Source organism: Otolemur garnettii, unplaced genomic scaffold (genome assembly GCF_000181295.1).
Source record: "Otolemur garnettii isolate 467f Iridium unplaced genomic scaffold, OtoGar3 scaffold00023, whole genome shotgun sequence".
NCBI lineage: Eukaryota > Metazoa > Chordata > Mammalia > Primates > Galagidae > Otolemur > Otolemur garnettii.
In genome coordinates this window covers 18,816,037-18,835,267 of record NW_003852418.1, presented here as the reverse complement: position 1 = coordinate 18,835,267, position 19,231 = coordinate 18,816,037, and the positions used below count along the sequence as shown (strand labels likewise).

Sequence of the window (19,231 nt, the reverse complement as noted above, 5' to 3'; positions counted from 1 at the left end):
ACTCCTGGGCTCAAGCGAGTCTCCTGCCTCTGCCTCCCAAGTAGCTGGGACCACAGGCGCCCGCCACAACGCCCGGCTATTTTTTGGTTGCAGACATCATTGTTGTTTGGCAGGTCCGGGCTGGGGATTCGAACCCGACAGCTTAGGTGTACGTGGCTGGCGCCTTAGCCAGTTGAGCTATAGGTGCCGAGCCATGTTTTGAGATTTGATGAAAGCTCTGGAACCTTCTTCCTAGAAGGTAGACATATTCAAAATACATGTTGTACATGTCCTGAGAGAAGAAGCCCTGAGCTGTGCTTTCTGCCCAGATAATCTGGGCTAATTGATCAAGAGCTCAGCTGATAAATAGACATGTATATTCACTCAGATCTGCACCTTGAGCTCTAACCTCTCTTGAACTTTGATTCTCATTTTCAGGTGCCTACCAGACATCACTGCTGACTGACAGTCTCTTCCAGCTCAGCCTAAGTGAAGTTGTAGTCATAATCTTTCCCTTCACGATCCTAATGTTTTTTGTTCCCATCGCCAGGATGCTGCTCTTTAACAAGAGCTAAGTCATGACTCTACATCTTGCCCCTCTTTGATTTTCCAACACTTGTTGAAGTCATTCGTTGATTCTTTCAACATATCGGGATGCCCAATGTATTTGTGTTAATGCAGTTAAAATTAATTGGTGGAAGACTGTTAGTTATGGTACATGTTCTCCGAGGTCGTCGTGTTTTGTAAAACAGTCTGCGGCCAACTAAGTCAGCATCAGTGTTTTCAGGTTGGCTCAGAAAGGAGAGATGCACTAAATTACAAGTAAATTATAACCACCCTGAAGCCATGCCATTATTAATTTTTTAGAGTAGAGGGAAGAAATAAGTGCATGGCAGCCAGCTAACCACGGTATGTGACTAGATGGAGACAGGGACAGGGTTTGTCCGATTTTCATTTTAGATAGTTGCCTTAGTAACAACCACAGTACTTGGCCTGTATCACTTCTGTTGGTGTGGACTGTTTAGATATATGAAGGAGGTCTGTTTATGTACTTGCATCAGTTGGTGAATAAAACTTGAGATTAAAAACAAAGTAAAGTTCATTTATACAATATCATAAAGAAAGTTAAAACATTAAAAATGATGCTTCACTGATTGTCCAGGGTTCTGGGAAATGAATTGAGTTGAGATTTTTTCTTCTATTGACAAGACGTTGTTGTCAGTCTGAGTTCTCTGAAAAGTTGAAAAAGGTTAACGTCTACCTGTTTTGCTTTTAGCAAAACAAAAAATAATACTGTGTGGTTTATCAATGTAGCTTGAAACATCATCTCCAGATCTTGTGCTTTTCCTTTAAACGAAGACGAGAGCACAGATAAATAGTGTAAAAGGGGTTAGAATCAGACTGCAGGTGACTAAAGCACCTTTAATACTGATTGTACTTAATAAGAGGTTCTTTTGAAAAGGAAAGCTTTTGTGCAAGCAGCTTATTCATAGGAGTTGTGGAGTGAACAAATGTACATCACATTTTGAATCACTCAAGCACATGTGCTTTTTCAAGAAAATAAAGATGCTGCAAGTTCTCAAATGATGTGATATTATTACCATTTCAATCTTAGGTGATAACCAAATGCTTACTATATTAAAAGAGAATATTAGAAAATAGCATATTAGGAGTGTCTTAAAAACATCTTATTGTATTGAATGACCTTTTCAAAACAAATCAGAATCACTCCTTTTAGAAAAACAATGGATAAAGATTGACTGAAGGGGCCACTGTTATTTATTACATTAATATAGAGAAATTTTTCCATAATTCTGTCAGTAATACTTTGGATCTTTTAGTAATCCTAGTAGTAACAAATACTTTTGTTACTTTATAACTTCATAGACTTGGAATGAGACAAAAGAATAAAAGGTCTGACAGTTTTTGCTACTCATTACAGTAGAACATAATTTTTAAATACATTTTTATGAATCACTGGTTCTTCCTAGACAAAATTTACATGTGCAGGTGGATAATGGTAAATAGGAAAGATTGTTTAGAAAACAGTCCTGTAATACTCTATAGGCCGCTCTGGTCTTTGTAGGCATCTGTTGTGTTAATGTAGCCTGTGTTCTGAAACGATGCTGTCTACACACGTTAAAAATGTAAATCAGTCTCCCATAATCACCAGTGTTTCAGAAAGTAATTTTCCCTAGGTAAACTAATTAAACTTCCATTATAAAGAATGATTTGATGGGTTACAAAATTGTTTAATTCATATGCATGTCTTTAATGTTTGATTTTTGGTTCATGTTGTCAGCCACCCATGGGAAACTGTTACAACAGCTGCGATGCAGAAATACCCAAACCCTATGAACCCAAGTGTGGTTGGAGTTGATGTGTTGGACAGACACATAGATCACTCTGGAAAGTTGCACAGCCACAGACTTCTCAGCACAGAGTGGGGACTGCCTTCCATTGTGAAGTCTGTAAGTGTGTCTTTATTCCAGGAGAAATGTGACTGCTGTAGAGAAGTTTTCTAAACCACATTATAATTTCAAATAGGTTGTGGGAGCTGATTCCGAATGTCACTTTTGCATCAGTTCAAATTGTATTATAATAAACTTGAGTTATGAGTGTATAATGAATTGGAAATATTATTACAGTCTTCATGAAGGCACCCGATAAAACCTTCTGAAGGAAGCCAGCTAATGCTCTGTAATCTAAAAGGAGTTATATTCTGCTTTTCGTGCTTTTGCCAGGAACTTGAGATCAACAATAAGATTTTCAAGTAATGGTCTGGTCACAATGGTCAGATGGAGTCAGCAGTGGGTTGTCCACATTAGGTACAGGGTATAATCTCAGGCTTGCTATTGCCACATTTATTCCAAGGTCTGGTACTCCTTTCTGTACATTTAGAAACAGTTCTTTTAAGCTATAAATGAATAGGCTTTACTGAGCCAATTTAACCAGCAAAAAACTAGAATGTAAGTGTATTATGATGTGAGAAAACTCTGGTATGATTTGTGGATCCAGGTTTCTGTAGAGGATCTTCATATAGAAAGTAGGTCCACTCCAAAAATTAAAGTACACAATTTTCAGCAGGAATATACTAATTGTCTCCTTTATACAAACCATGACATTAGATAATGGGGATAAAGAAATGAGCAGGGTTGGGGATGGTCTTAGGGTCGTGGCACAGGGAGTGTGACACTGGCTGCTGATGGAGGAGCCTCCATAGTGAGGAGGCTGTTTTCTGTCTGGAGAGTGAAGCCATGGTGCCTTCTGCCTTGGACTGCTCCAGGAAGCTGTTAATAGTCATCTTTGAGCTCTCCTTTTTCTAGATGCCATGTTTCCCCCAAATCCTCTGCTTTCCGCATTTCAGCCCCAGTGTTCCATTGTTGCACCTTGGGAATTTCAGCATGGTGCCTTACATTGCATACATGCTCCGCAGGCTGGGTCCCGATTGCCTCTGGGAAGGTTTTGTGTCTTGGACCTGGGCTCATCTGTGATGTGTGAATAGGCCTCCCTTTTTGACCTTTGTCTGTTTTTTCCTGTTTTTCATCAAACAGATTTTTGGTTCAAGATGCTATAACACATTTTTACCTTCAAATGAAATGTTGATACATGTGGTAAGAAATTCTTCCTCTGATTACTAATTCTGAATGTTTTACTTAGCTTATTGGTGCAGCAAGAACCAAAACATACGTGCAAGAACATTCTGTAGTTGATCCTGTAGAGAAGACAATGGAACTTAAATCTACTAATGTAAGTTTGGCTCCCTTTTTAAATTTTGAACTGTCTGGCTTAATTTTTTCTCTCTTCTAGCAGACAGGTCAGTGAATACGTGATCTCAGTGTGGTTTAGGAAATCCTTGCGTATGTGCTGCATGTCTCTGCCCTGTCTGTACCTTCCTTAGCCCTGTTGTGCCAGTATGCTTCCTGGCCCCGGGATAGCACTCAGTCAAATGAATTTGGGATCATCTGCATATCATTATTATATCATTCTCAAGCCTTTTTAAAATAAAAAATAGGCAGCGAATAATGAAATTTACTATATTTATACAGAAATATTAGTAGCTTATTTGTTGTTGGCTTTGTTCTTTTTTTTTGGCCAGGGCTGGATTTGAACCCACCACCTCTGGCATATGGGGCCAGCGCCCTACTCCTTTGAGCCACAGGCACTGCCTGGTTTTGTTCTTTATATGTTCATAAGATTTTCAGTGGTATGTTAATTTTGAAAATGTTTTGAATCATCCTTTCCCATATGATTTGACTTTTTTTCCCCACTCTGTAGATTTCATTTACAAATATGGTTTCAGTAGATGAGAGACTTATATACAAACCACATCCTCAGGACCCAGAAAAGTAAGTAAAAAGTGCTTTAACAAAATTACTTTACAGGGCTTTTAATTTTTTTTTTTTTTTAATGAAAGTTGCGTCATCCAAAGAGTGAATATGTTTTGTTGCAGAACTATTTTGACTCAAGAAGCCATCATCACTGTGAAAGGAGTCAGCCTTAGCAGTTACCTTGAAGGACTGATGGCAAGTACCATATCTTCAAATGCTAGTAAAGTAAGTAAGGCTGCTTCTTAATTGTTTATTATTTCCTGGGAGAGCTGGTGCCAGATGTGTATGTGTTCTTGGAAGCTCTTAGCCACTCCTCAGTGAGAAGCTACAGCAGTAGGCAGGTACTTGCCCAGGCTCTGGAGTCCAGTATACCAGGGTTCACATCCAAGCTCTCTCTTACCAGCCTTTCAATATTAAGGTTAAGTTTACCTCTCTGTGCCTCAGTTCCTTGTGGAGCATGTCCATCTTATAGGATGGATTGAAGTAAATTAGACAATAAGAGAAGTCTGGCCAGGAACCAAGCATGGAGGAAATGTGCCTTGAAATTATCTAATGTTGCACACATATATATGTGCTTTATATATAAGAGGGAGTTTTTTTCTTTTCTAACCAATTTTTGCCTCACTGAGAATCACCCCCATTGAGAATGCATGATTTAAAACAAAGTAAGTTAGAGAAGGAGATGCCTGACGCACTGTTGTATAACACATTTGATACAGGCTTTCAACAGTCAGGGATATTCATAGATGCCCTCCCTGTGTTAGGGTGCTAGGCTAGACCACGGAAGCAGTGGGAAGCAAAACAAATGTGGTCCCTGCCCTTGTAGAAGAGGAAGGTGACGTTAATCACTTAGCATGTCATTAGGAAAAGAAAGGTACAGAAAGGCATGAGAGTGCAATTTTAATTGGTTTTTAATTATGGATGTTTCTGCTGAGTTGCAAATAGGGGGCAGATGAGTTGTGAGGGGTATACCGGGAAGGCATTTGGGTGGAAGAGCTGCAAAAGCAAAGGCCGCAGACAGGAAGCCTGAGGGCCTCTTTCTGTCCAAGGAACTGCATAGAGCACCCGGGGGGAGGGCGGAGTTGGGGACCAGATCCTGCAGTGGCTAGTGTGAGATTTTGGGTTAAATTGTAGACATGAAAAGAGATTTGACCTTACTTTCGAAAGGGGGGACCGCTCTAATCATGAAATAAGACATCTTGTCATGCAGTTGTAGATTCTTTTGAGAATGTCTTTTGCATACAAAATAAAAATCAGTTTATAGATCAAGCCAGTTGCTCAAGGCATTTGATGTTTGCTAAATAAGATTATAAAAGAAAAAGCAAAAACAAAAATGATCTGTATTGTGAGGTTTAGTTATACTTGTAATACTCCTTGTTACTTCCTGGTGTGCCGTTTATTTGATACATGCCTTTGCTTCACTTGGTAACAATAAATGTATTGGATTTTTTTAGGGCCGAGAAGCAATGGAATGGGTAATACACAAATTAAATGCTGAGATTGAAGAATTGACAGCTTCAGCAAGAGGAAGCATAAGGACTCCAATGGCAGCAGCAGCATTTGTAGAAAAATGATGAAAGTTTGTAGACAATGTTGGGTCCCCCAGGTCTCTACAAGCTCGCAATATATTTATTTGTTATTTAAAAAATACAACTATATTTTAGGTATTTTTTTTTAATAAGTTGATGTAAGGCTATGTGACTTTTCATCAAAACAGAGATGCAGGGCTTCTAAATAAAAGGGATCATCTGAAATTAGTGTTGTTTGAAATGACTGTCTAATTTTGAGGGTTCCAGTATCTATGTGAAAATTTAACACTTTTTTTTAAGTACTTGGAAATTGGTATTGACATTTAATCTCCTAAGGTAGAATTTTAAGGCTTTTTATGCACTGGAGCTCTACCTGGCTTTGGACCAACCCCAGAACAAAGCAGAGCTGCCTCTTCCGTACACACCATCACCTGCTGCTGAAAAGTTCAGCAGCTGCATGAGGGAACTCACTTTACAAGGAGAAATTATGGACTTTTAAAAGATAGTAATTTGTATAAAAGAACTTGCTCTGCTATAAACCACCATTAAAAACCACAGTGTTTTAGTTTTGTACTTAAATATTTTTGGCATGGAAATTACCTCTAAAGTAATATATGGCTCCAACAAAAGTATGATTTTATCATATTAAAGGGTACTGTATTGATTTGCCAAAGCTTTCTGACTTAGTAAAGGTGCTGTGTTACCTTCCTTGGATTTGTACTTTGTGATTTAGTATGCTGTGTCGTGGGCTGGTTAAGTGAAAAAATAAAGTCATTACCTGAGTTTTGCAGCACTCTAAACTTAAACAGAACAGCTGTTCACATCTTTTAGCAATTCACATTTGCCTAACTTATAAATTGCCATGTGTCAAAATCATGGTTTTGTAATTGCTAAGGCATGATATGTCAGGTTATTTGAATATAATTACTTTTTGAAGTAATTGTGACCACAAAACATCTTTTTTACATGAAGAGCTGTACATCATTTGAAATTACTCAAATGATATCTTGATCTGCAGTGCAAACCGCAGGTACTTAATGTTTTTAATAATACGGTGCCACTGTGAGAGGTGGGGGTGGTGAGAAAGAACAAAGAATAATTGGGGGGGGGAGGATTGGCCTAAACTAACCACTAAGTGAATTGCACTGCAGCTTTTATTTATGAAAAAATCCTTATTTTGGATGCCAGAGGGCTGCTGCAAACTGAGAAACAATCCAGCAAATGTACTTGGCTTCATATTTTGTAGCAGACAATGATCAACTACTAAATAATATCTTTGATATGTGCATTTGTAGTACACAAAGTATATTTGTTAAAAGGTGATTGATTAGCTGTTGCCGTTATTTTACAATGCTTAATGAGATAAACAAGTCAGATTTCCTATAAAAGAGACCAGTTAATTTGTGTACATAAACCACAGAAATAATATAACTATTTTAAAACTGTTTTTCTACTTAAAATATTGTTCAGCTTAGGACTTCTTAGCACATTTGTAAAAGCAGGTTAGGTCCGATAAAGTTTCTGATTTTCCTTTAGTAACCAGTGATGGTTTCTTACAACCAAAAAAACATTCAGCAAAATAAAACATTGCTAAATACTAATATTTGATAAAGGTTGCTTTGTATAATTTCTGTTAATTATACTTGTCCTGAAAAGGGTGTAATGCCATAATGATAAAAGAATTAGAAACAAATCTTTATCCTTCGTTTGATGTTTTAAGCTCTGATCTAATAAAATCCTATAAATTATTTTCCAGTGCAGTTACCTCTTTTTACATAACTAGTAATTCATACCTGTTATCTGTAAAACATAAATAAATGGTAAGCAAATGCATTTAAGGGGACTAAACTGGAGTAAACTCTTCATAAATAAAACTTGGGCTATTGACCACCCAACCCTATTTAATATTAAAAATGAACTTATATGAATTAAGGGAAACCATTCATCTTAATAAAACTTTTAACTTTAATGTTTTTCGTGATTATAATTTTTTAAATAAAGGTGAGGAGCAAAAACTCTTCTTCCTCAATAAGCAAACACTTCAGCCGCTAAACTGTGTGCCGACACCGCGTGCGAGGTTAGCTGTGTTCTGAGTTAAAGGCACCGCACCCGATGCCGGCCAGTTCCCTGTATGTTTGCAGCTCCGCGCCAACCTCGGCCGCTGTTTTTTTCCTCTCTGCCTTATCGCGCATCGTAGGCCTTGTCCTAAAACTAACAAATGTTGGGGAATGGGCATGCCTTTTGGCAGAGGGTCTGCTGTGGTTTACAGTGTTTTATTTTTCAGTGCAACTGGGGGGAAAGTAAGGTTCTTAGTGCTTTTCGAAATCTCAACTCTCAGGACACGGTAGTCCACAAAAGCCGGCCCTCCGCGGCGGCCTTGTCCCCACCACCCCTAGTGCTCGACTCCCACCCCCACCCCCCAAAAAAAACAGGGCTCCGCAACCACAGCCTGGGGAGCTGCTACAGCCCTCTTGCCCCAGCCGCCCCCGCTGGGGTAACTACGGAAGCCCGGGGGGGCACAGGCCTGGGGCGCTAGCGGAGCCAATGGGCACGCTAGGCCGGCCGTCCCGCCCGGGGATTGGTACCCGCGGTCCGGGCTGCGCGCGCCCATTGGCTCCTGTGCCGGGGGGCTTCCGCGGCGGGGTAGCAGGGGCCGAGCGGGAGGGCGGGGCGGGGTAAGAGGCGGCGATTGGCAGGTCCGTGGGCCCCGCCTCTTCCGTTTTTCGGGCCTGACCTTCCTGTGTTGGGCCGTCCGGCTAAGCCGACATTGAAGGTGTACTCGCGATTCGGCCCGACGCACTTCACTCTCGCGACATAATGGTGGCGTACTGGCGACAGGCCGGACTCAGGTAGGCCCAGGCCTCCAGAGAGAAGGGCGCCGGGAGCACGGCCCGCCCACAGCCCCCTGTCGGGAGGTCACGCGGGGCATGGCATGGTGCTGCGGCCCGCGCGTGACCAGGGCCCGTGGGGTCCACCCGCTGGGCCTGGCCTCGGGCGCAGCCGCGCCAAGATGGCGTCGCTGTGGACAACACAGGCGCGAGGCGCCCGAGGCCGTGGGGCACGCGCCAGGGTGTAAAGCGAGTCTGCGCGCTTCTGCTCCCGGGGGCAGCTGCGCCTCCGACAGCTGACTGCGAAAACCTGGGGCAAGGGGAGCTTGGCCCATATGGAGCAATTGTTAGAAGAGGCCTCAGTCCTTTTCTTTAAGAATTATGCGTGACTTTTGTCCTCAAAATAATATTGTTATCTAAAATTTGGGAAATAGAAGGGCGTGGAGATTTCTCTTGCTACTGCGTATAGTCACTGTTAGCATTTTGGCCTTTCCAATATCGAGATGGATTCTTTCATAATGTTATGGGTGGGATTTTTTATCTTAAGTTAGCGCCTCTTGATCTCAGGTCACCTTCTCAGTAAAAGGAGCGAAGGAGTCAAAGCCTCTGGTAAACTATAAACAACTAAATATATACATAGGTGAGCGGTGGCTCTTGGGGAGCAAGTGTGGAACCCATTTGAGGACAGATATCTGGGGTAAGGGGAAACCACTGGTCTAGGTATCACACCTGATTACTTTGCCTTTCCACCTGGATTGACCAACAGGCGGCACACCTGGTTAGTTGACCAGCTAGAGTAACAATTTCCACTGGTAACATTTTGTGGGCATATATGACCACCCCACAGCAACTGAGCAACACAAGAATTTCCTGACTTGTAGAAGTCAAGCAAAGTTTTGAAAAATTGGAAGGATGGCAAATAGTCCCAGGAGTAGATACCACTTATTAAGTAATCTACTGCGTGACCCATGCTTTTTCACACTTTGTCTTTGCTCCTCCCAAACCACCAGCGAAGCAGGTCTTATTATCCTTTTATTCTATTGTTTCTACAGGTGAATAAAGAAGCTGAAAAGATTGAACAGCCTTAAGGTCACTCAACTAGTACGAGTGGAAGCAGGCATTGGAGCTCTTACCTCTGACTCCCCAGTAATAAATTCTAACATGAAAAAATAGACAGCACTCCCTCCCTTCCTGTTTTCCAAAAGTGTGAAAAGTGATCTGACATCTTTTGGAAAATAAGATGTTGATGGGAGTCCATCTACCAAAAAGGAAGCAGGTTTTAAATTTTGCCAGAATTGATGATGTTCTAAGGACTTTCCTGTTTAATTTAGAAACCTTGATTAGGAGGTATTTTCAATGGCAAACTTGTGAGACAGAATCCAGTATTCTCAGGAAAGCCTTTAAATAATTTAACAGAGAACTGTTTTTATTCTGAATAGTTTTTTCTCTTTTAATTATACATGCCTTACCTTGCAAGAATAATATAATTAGAGGAAAGTTTTGAGTAGAGAAATAGGAAGAAAATCATTCACATTACACTCTTTGTCAACATTGTGGTCTATTTCCTATGCTGTGGGATTTATGTATCTTTTATTTTAAATTAACGGACACTGAAGAGGGAACACTATACAGAGAAGGAAAGTCAAAGGTCATGCATCCAAACACTAATACTTGGATACATTTCTTTTCAGTGTTCTTTTTCTTTGTATAGATTCCTTTTGGCATTAGTCATGTTTAAATCCAGTTCTACAGTACTGTCTAACCAAACCAAAATTAAAAGTATAAGAAGAAAAAAAAAGTACAGGAACACACCTGTCTGGCTGGATTATTGATAACTTCCTCTCCTTTTCTTCCAGCTACATCCGATACTCCCAGATCTGTGCAAAAGCAGTGAGAGATGCACTGAAGACAGAATTCAAAGCAAATGCTGAGAAGACTGCTGGCAGCAATGTGAAAATTGTGAAAGTGAAAAAGGAATGAACTGTAAGTTCCTGATTTATTCAGAAGAAGAGTTGCATGTTAAGTTTTTAAAACACCATAAAGATCAAAGTAATTTTAGTTTTAAGTTCTGTTCATTTTTCATTCAATCAGTACATTTACAAGTTAGTGGGATAATAATTTAAAGCATACAGGTTATAGCAGTCCCATGGCATAATAAAAGAATGTCCTTCGGCTCTGACAAGCAGAAGTAATTGGCACATTGATTTTCAGTTCATTTGGCAATGCTTAGGTAAAGAGGTGTCTTATTTTAATTAGACTTGTTTCATTTGTCTACACAAAATCAAATAATTTGGAGGATAAAATCGCCACTTTTGTAATTGCTGTTGGAGTTACATAACAGTTCAGGAACATGAAAAATTACAGTTTTTTGTATTTTTATTTCCCCCACATCTGCTAATGTTCTCACAAATCACTGCTTCCTGAACATAAGGGCTACAAATACAGGCAAGGGTCCTGCTATTTATCAAGCAGTGAAACCTGCATGATCCTGCAGTGAATACTGTTTTGCTAATTATTATTATTTTACCTCTCTGAAGATGTTGGTGATATAAAGTTAAATTCTCACGTAATGAAAAGACAGTTCTGTACAGTTGATAAGTTCATACTATGGTGCTACAGAGTACAAGAGTGATTTGATCCCTAAGATACTTTTCTTGATATTGTTATTTCAAAGATAAGTAAGGCAAGTTATCTGAGAGATGTTTTTCTGATTTAATTTTCTTATTTTACTTTTAAAAAGCTTCAGATCTGCAGTAGCACAGAAACGTGACAAATATTAATCCGTTGGCAGCTTGAGCAAATTTACTTATTGGAACTGTGTCCCCTAAGCATTTTTCATTTTTGTTTTGAATTAGTAAATCTTTTATTACAAGATAGAGATGTGGCATTTTGAATTTAGCCCTTTTTCTGAGGGCTCTGTCTAATCTCATAGTTCAGAATAATGAGACCTGGTTTTCTGTTGGGTTGAGGTTTTTTTGTTTTGTTTTGAGACAGAGTCTCACTTTGTCTCCCTGGGTAGAGTGAGTTGGCATCATAGCTCATAGCAACCTCAAATTCTTGGGCTCAGGTGATCCTCCTCCCTCAGCCTCCCACGTAGCTGAAACTACAGAATCTTACCACAGTGCCCAACCATTTTTAGAGACAGGGTCTCGCTCTTTTTCAGGCTAGTCTTGAACTCCTGAGTTCAAGCGAGCCACTTGCCTCAGCTTCCCAGAGTGCTGAGGTTACAGGTATGAGCCACCGTGCCCAGCCAGGGTTCTTCTGTTTTAAAAATGAGCTGAGAAAAATCACTTCACCTTTCTCTGCAGTGGTCTGAGCTAGACTCTGCATCTAACTCCCTGACTTTGCTGTGTCCTTGAAGTCACAAAGTTGTGTCCAACCCTAGTAAACAAAGCATTGGCTCCTCTGTGTTATGGCCCTCCAGGATAGAGACCCTATCCCATTAGCACAGGGAGATTTCAGTGTCTTTTAAAGACAAAGTAGTTCCATCATTGTTAGGAGAGTTTTTAATTTCATTTAGGGAAGTGTGTGTGTTCAGCTAACGCTGTGAACTCAAAACCAGCACTTTTTATGTCTGAGCTTGCCCCGGTCATGTGAATTAAAGCCACAATTATGTTTTACAGTTACGGAAGTTATTTCTCACATTCATGTTGGATTTTTAAGAAAACACAAAGAACTAGCTAGCAACTGTTGCATTTTCTTTTTCCCTCCTAGACCCTGCATGAAATGCTACATTTCCAAGGTGAAGATGTGTGGGCATATGCTATGGCAGATTGAAAACAATCTCACATGATGGAAAAAAAATACCTGTCTTGTTCATAAATTGACAGTGTCAATAAACTGAAGTATGCTTCACTCTTACTTTTGTTTTTTAGTTTCTGTCAGGCTTTCTTTCCTTGAGGAGTATCTGCATAGCTGCAGCTATTGTGAAAGTACATAGTTATGGCCATGTGAACCAGGGTTTCTCCAAACAGGGGAGGGCATATTTAATATTTAGGGATCAAAGGGATATGGAAAACATTTTGGAAATGCCCCAGAATGGAAAGTTGTTTTTCATGACATTAATTGGTGATCAAAACTAAGAGACCATCATTGAGGCTCTATCATCCCTTATCTTTGAATTGCAGAGTCTTGTCAGAATAGTAATTGGTTGTTACTCCCTTCATCGTTTTGTCTGAACAGCAGTATCCCCAAGCAGTGCTGCTTAGCCAGTATCCTAAATGAAAATAATTACTAAAAGCATGGATTAAAAGAACAAATTGTATGCTCATTTTTGATTATGTACTTAAAACCTGTAGAGAAGAGCTATTAATGTTAGAATTTAAGCACAAAATGCTTTTCACATTATTTTATAAATGAATCTATATTGGGTAGTGTTTCTCATAGGAAATGAGGCAAAGCTATTCAATAACTTGCTTATTGAGTTAATGGCCAAACTGAAATTAAAATCTAAGGTTCTTGACTGCTGGTCTGAGGTTTGTTGATTCCAGCAGTTCGGTGCTGTTTGTGTGGTGATTCATTCATTCATTGCATATTTAGGGATGAAAACTTGTTGCAAGTTTTTGTGTTTATATTGCTTTGAAACTTGGAAGCACTTGGCCAAGTAAAACATCATTGAAAATTTAACTGCTTAATTTTAACTGTTTTTGGAGAATGGAGAAATACATTTGAGCAGGAAATTTTGAAACACTGTTCTAGGGCCAGTTCTTACCATGGTATTTAAGCTCACAATAATTTATTAGGGACAAGCCCAAGCTGAAGAAAATGTCTTTGTTCTCCACCTCTGTGAATGACTTACTGCCCCGACACTTGACCTTCAGTTTTACTGAGATCTCAGCACAGGACATGGAAGGAGAAGCAGCAGATTGAGTGGTAGAGCTGAGCCCCTGGCGTCCTTTACTTCAGGGCTGTCATCTTGATGTTCAGAAGTTAAGGCACCTTAGTTTAGTGCTATGGTCCCCAAGGTAAAGTATGAGGAAGTGTCTCCCTTTACAGGGACAGGAATAAATGAATCACCTTTTGATACCAAATAGTAACTAACAGGCAAACAGCTAAATTATTTTCAGCTAAGTAATTAGAAATAAGTAATTTAGTAGGGAAGTAAATAAGATAATTAGAAGTAAGACTTTGGGACAAGACTTGTGATACGGTAAAAGGAACAATAAAAGACAAATTTCCAGTCCAGCTGAGATTCTTTGAGGCTCTTTTTCTGATGAAATAAACTATACTAGCTGGCAGGACAACTGTGCCCAGTGATGAGGGGACCCTGATCAGACCAACTTGTGGGTGTTTTACTAACAAGTGGGGACAGTTAGAGGGAGTCAGTTAATCTCTTCATTTGTGTAGTCCTTGTGTGCAAAGGGAAGGAATCAGACCAGCTCTAAAATTCTACAATTCTGCTGTCCCTGTCTCCGAGAGACCAGTGTCGCCGTAGCAACCATACTGCTAAAGGAATGAGCACTTCAAAATCAGAAAGGACAGATTTCTCTTGGTTTCTAGTTATTATTTTTTTAATCTATTTCCACCATATGAAAGAGTAGGACGGTGGGATGCACTTTGAAATATTTTTAACTACTCAAATTCATCAGTCTGGGTTGTTAGGCTCCAAGAAAAGGAATCTATGTGTCTAAAATAAAGCAAGTTAGCCACTTAAAATTGAACTTTTTTATACTTTAATGATTACTATTGAGCAAACAAAAATCTTTACAGTAACATAAGTCAGCAGAAGTTTTTTTGAGGATTTAAACCTCTTATCTTTCCTTGTATCTATTTAATTGCCTTTTTAGCTTTGAAAAGGAAGGAGCCAGAGGAAGCATATATATTAATCTTTATATAATCACAAGCTGTAAGTCTTTTTAGCATCTCAGGAAATTTTTAACTAAAAACTAAGCGTATAGGTGCAGTTTCTCACTACATTCAGTGCTTCTTGAACCACAAGCAGAAAGTGTTTAAAACATTTTTTTTTTTTTGGCTTTGTATTTCTTAAATTTTGTAAATAGAAGGCTTGTCAGTGATACCGATGGCAAGGCCTAATTTTCTCTTGGTGCATTCTAGTTTCCTTGTGATGCATGTGGGAAAAGAGTGAAGTTTCTCAGAATGAGCAACTGGCATCCATCCACCTGCTATTTTATTATCGCCGATTATAAAGCAAATCAGGAGATGACAACCTAGTTGTTGCCTGCAAGTAACCGTTTTCTGCAGTGAGGGTGGGAGCATTCTCCCATGACCTTCTATCCATGGATCAAACAGTATAGCTCAGGGGTAATTCAAGGAGGCCTTTAGAACCCTTAGAGTGCTGGAGGGGATGGCAGTGCCGCGTGTCAGAACTAGGTAAGCTGCAAGTAAGTTATGCAGGCCTTGATTACACTCTTCTGTATTTGTTCCTATTGTAATGTGAGCAGATTAAAATTGTGTGACGGTTAAAGCTGTGTCATCATGCAAACATTATGGCAACTTCTGCAAATTAATTTGAACGGTAAAAGTTCTCTAATGAGACGATGTCCTCCACAGCCGATAAGGACACTGCAGCCGAGGCTGCTCGCTTTCCCACGTTTGAACAGTTGCCGAGCCAACTGGGCACCTGTTCTCAAAGGGCAAAGCTGCAGAGCGTTTGTGGGGTGATTATTGAATAACAGTGAAAAGGGAACTTCAAAATAGCCTTCAAAAGGAAAACCACAGATGATTATTAATGAATACCTGGACTCTAACACTAATAAGAATCTTAAAATATGCAAGTACATAGCGTTACAAGCTGACTATTCAGAAATGGAGATCAGAGCACTGGAGTTGGAGTTGTTTAGTTTTGTTTGTCTTTTTTTTTTTTTTTTGGTTTTTTAGTCAGGTATTTTTGTGGAGAGGACTGACCGTGACTTTTCTTTCTTCTTTCTTTTTCCAATTAGTGTGTTGAGGTGTAGGCCAGGGCTACAGTTTCCGAGTGGGCGCTGACTCATTTACCTCGGCCCCCTCGCCCCCTCTTACTAACTAGCGGCTTGTCAAGAGGCCGCCAAGCACAGGAAGCAGCAGGTTGCCAAGCAGTGTTCGTTAAGACAACAGAACATGAGGTAAAGGTCTTAGTAGCCCCAGGATGCCAAGTAAGGGTTCCAGGGTACTCATCAGTGCCGGTAAAGCTTAAAAATTTACATCCGCTGTGATGGCTCTGTGCAAACCGACAGGCGTAGTCTGTGGGCCTGGCACAGGGCTCTGCATACAGTAAACTACCTTATAAATACTTTAAAACAAAGGAAGTGCTTGGCAGTAAATTCACTTTGGTATTAAAAAGAAAAAGCTAATGAGTGTGCCTAGCACATAGAACTCTTCAAGGTTAGTGAGCGTCATTAGAAGACCCTGACGCCAGGAGCCACTTCCCCCACCCTCTCCCGCAGCCCCGCATCACGGCTAAGTAGGAGTGCGGACTCCAGATTATTCACCGCGCGGTGGTGAAGGGAAAGTGCCACGGAAACGGCTGCCCAGACCCCGCACACGGCCGCCCGCGGTCAGTGCCCCTCAACTTTGGGTTCCATTTCTGCCTCTCCCACGACCTCTTCGTTCTCCTCCAGAACTGCTTTGGCATCTTGGAACTGTTGGTACTCGGAGACCAAGTCGTGGATGTTACTTTCCGCTTCCCCAAACTCGTTTATGTCCATCCCTTCGCTGGTGTACCAGTGCACAAAGGCTCTCCTCTTGAACATGGCCGAGAACTGCCCCGAGACCCGGCCGAAGAGCTCCTGGATGGCGGTGTTGTTGCCGATGAAGGTGGCAGCCATGCTCAGCCCCCGGGGCGGTATGTCGCACACGGCCACCTTCACGTTGTTGGGGATCCACTCCACAAAGCAGCTGCTGTGCCGGGTCTGCACGGAGAGCAGCTGCTGGTCCACTTCCCTGGTGGACATCTTGCCCCGGAAGATGCAGGCCACGGTGAGGTAGCGGCCACGGCGCGGGTCGCAGGCAGCCATGATGTTGCGGGCGTCGAACATCTGCTGCGTGAGCTCGGCCACCGACAGTGCGCGGTACTGCTGGCTGCCCTGGGCCGTGAGGGGCGCGAAGCCCGGCATGAAGAAGTGTAGGCGGGGGAAGGGGACCATGTTCACCGCCAGCTTGCGCAGGTCCGCGTTGAGCTGGCCGGGGAACCGCAGGGAGGTGGTGACCCCGCTCATGGTCAGGGACACCAGGTGGTTCAGGTCCCCATAGGTGGGCGTGGTCAGCTTCAGGGTGCGGAAGCAGATGTCGTAGAGCGCCTCGTTGTCGATGCAGAAGCAGGCATCAGCGTTCTCAATCAGCTGGTGGATGGACAGCACCGCGTTGTAGGGCTCCACCACCGTGTCCGACACCTTGGGGGACGGCATGACGCTGAAGGAGTTCATCATGCGGTCCGGGTACTCCTCCCGGATCTTGCTCATGAGCAGCGTGCCCATGCCGGAGCCTGTGCCGCCACCCAGGGAGTGCACCAGCTGGAAGCCCTGTAGGCAGTCGCAGCCCTCGCTCTCCTGCCTCACCGCCTCCAGGACGCGCTCCAGCAGCTCCGCACCCTCCGTGTAATGGCCCTTGGCCCAGTTGTTGCCGGCCCCGGAGTTCCCTGTGGCCACAAAGAATAAGGAGGGCAAAGAAAGGTGATGGGAGAAGGGAACCACTAAGAGGCATCCCTCTCTCCTGGGGAACCTTCTAGAATACTTACCGTGAACGAAACTGTCGGGTTGAAAGAGGGCTCCTAATTTGCTAGATCGAATGCTGTCCATCGTCCCAGGTTCCAGGTCCACCAAGACTGCTCGGGGCACGTATTTCTTACCTGTGCAGGAAAGTGGAAAGAAGTCAGCAAACTGTTGTTTTCCTAAAAGCTAATATCTCATCAAAATAGTCCCTTGTCATACTGAGTTGAGACAAAAAACAACCCAAACCATCGGTAATTCTAGAGAGGGGTCTTTGGTAGATAGCAGATTCGAAAACCTCCCATCGTATTTTTTACCTTAACAGTCACACAAATCTATAAAATACCTAAAAAACACTTTACCCATCCTTGCTTTGTTTGTTATATTGCTAATGCCAGCGATGCTGTCCTTCCTGTTGGAAATGATTCTGGTTTTCATTAAAAAAAAAAAAAAAAAAGGAGGGTAGGTGTCTAAGCTGCTCGCGTTAAGATGTGTGCCAGGGTTGCGGACCCGCCGCTCTTGGAGCCTGTGCCTGTCTCCAGGGCCTTCTGCACTCTCTCTGCCTGTGTTCCCACTGGCTGTTGGACCGTGGCTCCCAGCCTACCGTAGGCTTCATTGTAGTACACGCTGATTCTCTCCAGCTGCAGGGATGAGGCCCCTTGGTTGCTCCCAGCAGAGTCAATTCCGTGTTCCTCACCAATCACCTCCCAGAACTGAAAGCAAAGGATGGTGTAGACAACCCTCAAAAAGGCTGTGTGACGCCCCCACCCTACCCCCAGGTGCTCTTTGGACATTTGCACGAGTGACCACCCCATGGCCTAATACATGGGTCGCCTCTACTAAGCATGTGTATCAGCATTTTGTACGCACCTGGACTACTTAAATAAATGTCAAACACATAAAATAAGAAATTAGATTCTACTCCTATTAAATTCAGGCCATTGTTTACATTAAAGCTGTTGTTTTAGAGTTTCACATCAGACGATGTATCTCTAATTTCTCCTTATAGTACTCCAAGCTAGCTAAATGTAGATTCCACTTAAAAAAATAAACAGTTTCATATTTCACTTTGGAGACTTGTTTTCATGAAGTTTAACCAAAAGCCTATAACTAGGACTTCTATGCACAATTTTAAGTAATGTGCATTTTTAATGATCAAGTATACACACAATTCAAAATTACACATAGCTGGGCAGCGCCTGTGGCTCAAAGGAGTAGGGTGCTGGCCCCATATGCTGGAGGTGGCGGGTTCAAACCCAGCCCCAGCCAAAAACTGCAAAAAAAAAATTACACATAGCTGTTCAATTCTAACTATTTAAAACATTCTGCACTTGGATTCACATAACAGTATACTGAGCTCTTAATATGGAAATAGTTACTAGGGGGTAAGTTTGAACCTGGCCTTGGCCAAACTGCAACAAAAAAATAGCCAGGAGTTGTGGTGGGCACCTGTAGGCCCAGCTACTTGGGAGGCTGAGGCAAGAGAATTGTTTAAGCCCAAGAGCTGGAGGTTGCTGTGAGCTGTGACACCATGGCACTCTACTGAGAGGGACAAAGTGAGACTCTGTCTCTTAAAAAAAAAAAAAAAAAGAGTTACTGAGATAGGTCCTTTTGATCACCCTGGAAAAGCACATATTAAAAAGCAATAAGCAATAAAGCCAGGCTCAACCCTGTAATCCTAGCACTCTGGAAGGCCGAGGCAGGTAGATTGCCTAAGCTCACAGGTTCAAAACCAGCCTGAACAAGAGCAAGACCCCACCTGTAAAAATAGGTGGGCATTATGGCGGGTGCCTATAATCCCAGCTACTGGGGAGGCTGAGGCAGGTGAATCACTTAAGCCCAAGAGTTTGAGGTTGCTATGAGCTGTGACTCCATAGCACTCTACCAAGGGCAACAAAATTAAAACTTTGACTCAAAAAAAA

At 41.9% G+C, this 19,231-nt stretch overlaps 3 protein-coding genes across 4 annotated transcripts in view; 2 read left to right on the top strand and 1 right to left on the bottom strand.

The window, feature by feature from the left end:
* The window catches only part of PRELID3B (PRELI domain containing 3B), a 7,975-nt gene extending 1,908 nt beyond the window's left edge, over positions 1 to 6,067 (top strand). The window contains exons 2-6 of the mRNA XM_003787744.2: positions 2,282 to 2,450; positions 3,640 to 3,729; positions 4,258 to 4,328; positions 4,433 to 4,535; positions 5,765 to 6,067. Of these exons, the coding sequence (XP_003787792.1) occupies positions 2,282 to 2,450; positions 3,640 to 3,729; positions 4,258 to 4,328; positions 4,433 to 4,535; positions 5,765 to 5,884 (553 nt within the window). The 3' untranslated portion in view covers positions 5,885 to 6,067. The remainder of the gene's footprint in view (positions 1 to 2,281; positions 2,451 to 3,639; positions 3,730 to 4,257; positions 4,329 to 4,432; positions 4,536 to 5,764) is intronic.
* A 2,476-nt stretch (positions 6,068 to 8,543) lies between these two features.
* On the top strand, positions 8,544 to 12,529 carry ATP5F1E (ATP synthase F1 subunit epsilon). Its single transcript, XM_003787745.3, has 3 exons — positions 8,544 to 8,688; positions 10,524 to 10,650; positions 12,382 to 12,529. Exons 1-2 carry the CDS (start codon positions 8,657 to 8,659, stop codon positions 10,645 to 10,647), a joined length of 156 nt encoding a protein of 51 aa, XP_003787793.1. The 5' UTR covers positions 8,544 to 8,656; the 3' UTR covers positions 10,648 to 10,650; positions 12,382 to 12,529.
* A 3,561-nt stretch (positions 12,530 to 16,090) lies between these two features.
* Positions 16,091 to 19,231, bottom strand: part of TUBB1 (tubulin beta 1 class VI) — a 5,744-nt gene continuing 2,603 nt past the window's right edge. Inside the window, exons 2-4 of one of the 2 annotated variants that reach the window (XM_003787743.3) lie at positions 17,914 to 18,022; positions 17,339 to 17,449; positions 16,091 to 17,239 (exon numbers count right to left, since the gene is read on the bottom strand). In XM_003787743.3, the coding sequence (XP_003787791.1) occupies positions 16,161 to 17,239; positions 17,339 to 17,449; positions 17,914 to 18,022 (1,299 nt within the window). In that variant the 3' untranslated portion in view covers positions 16,091 to 16,160. Of the gene's footprint in view, positions 17,450 to 17,913; positions 18,023 to 19,231 lie in introns of both variants that reach the window. The other variant, XM_023511957.1, reaches the window with a different exon arrangement.

Excerpts from the sequence above, each read along its gene's own strand:
- ATP5F1E (XM_003787745.3), top strand. The coding sequence starts at position 8,657 with ATGGTGGCGTACTGGCGACAGGCCGGACTCAG. Across the intron at positions 8,689-10,523 it reads TGGCGACAGGCCGGACTCAG|CTACATCCGATACTCCCAGA; the intron begins GTAGGCCCAGGC and ends CTTTTCTTCCAG.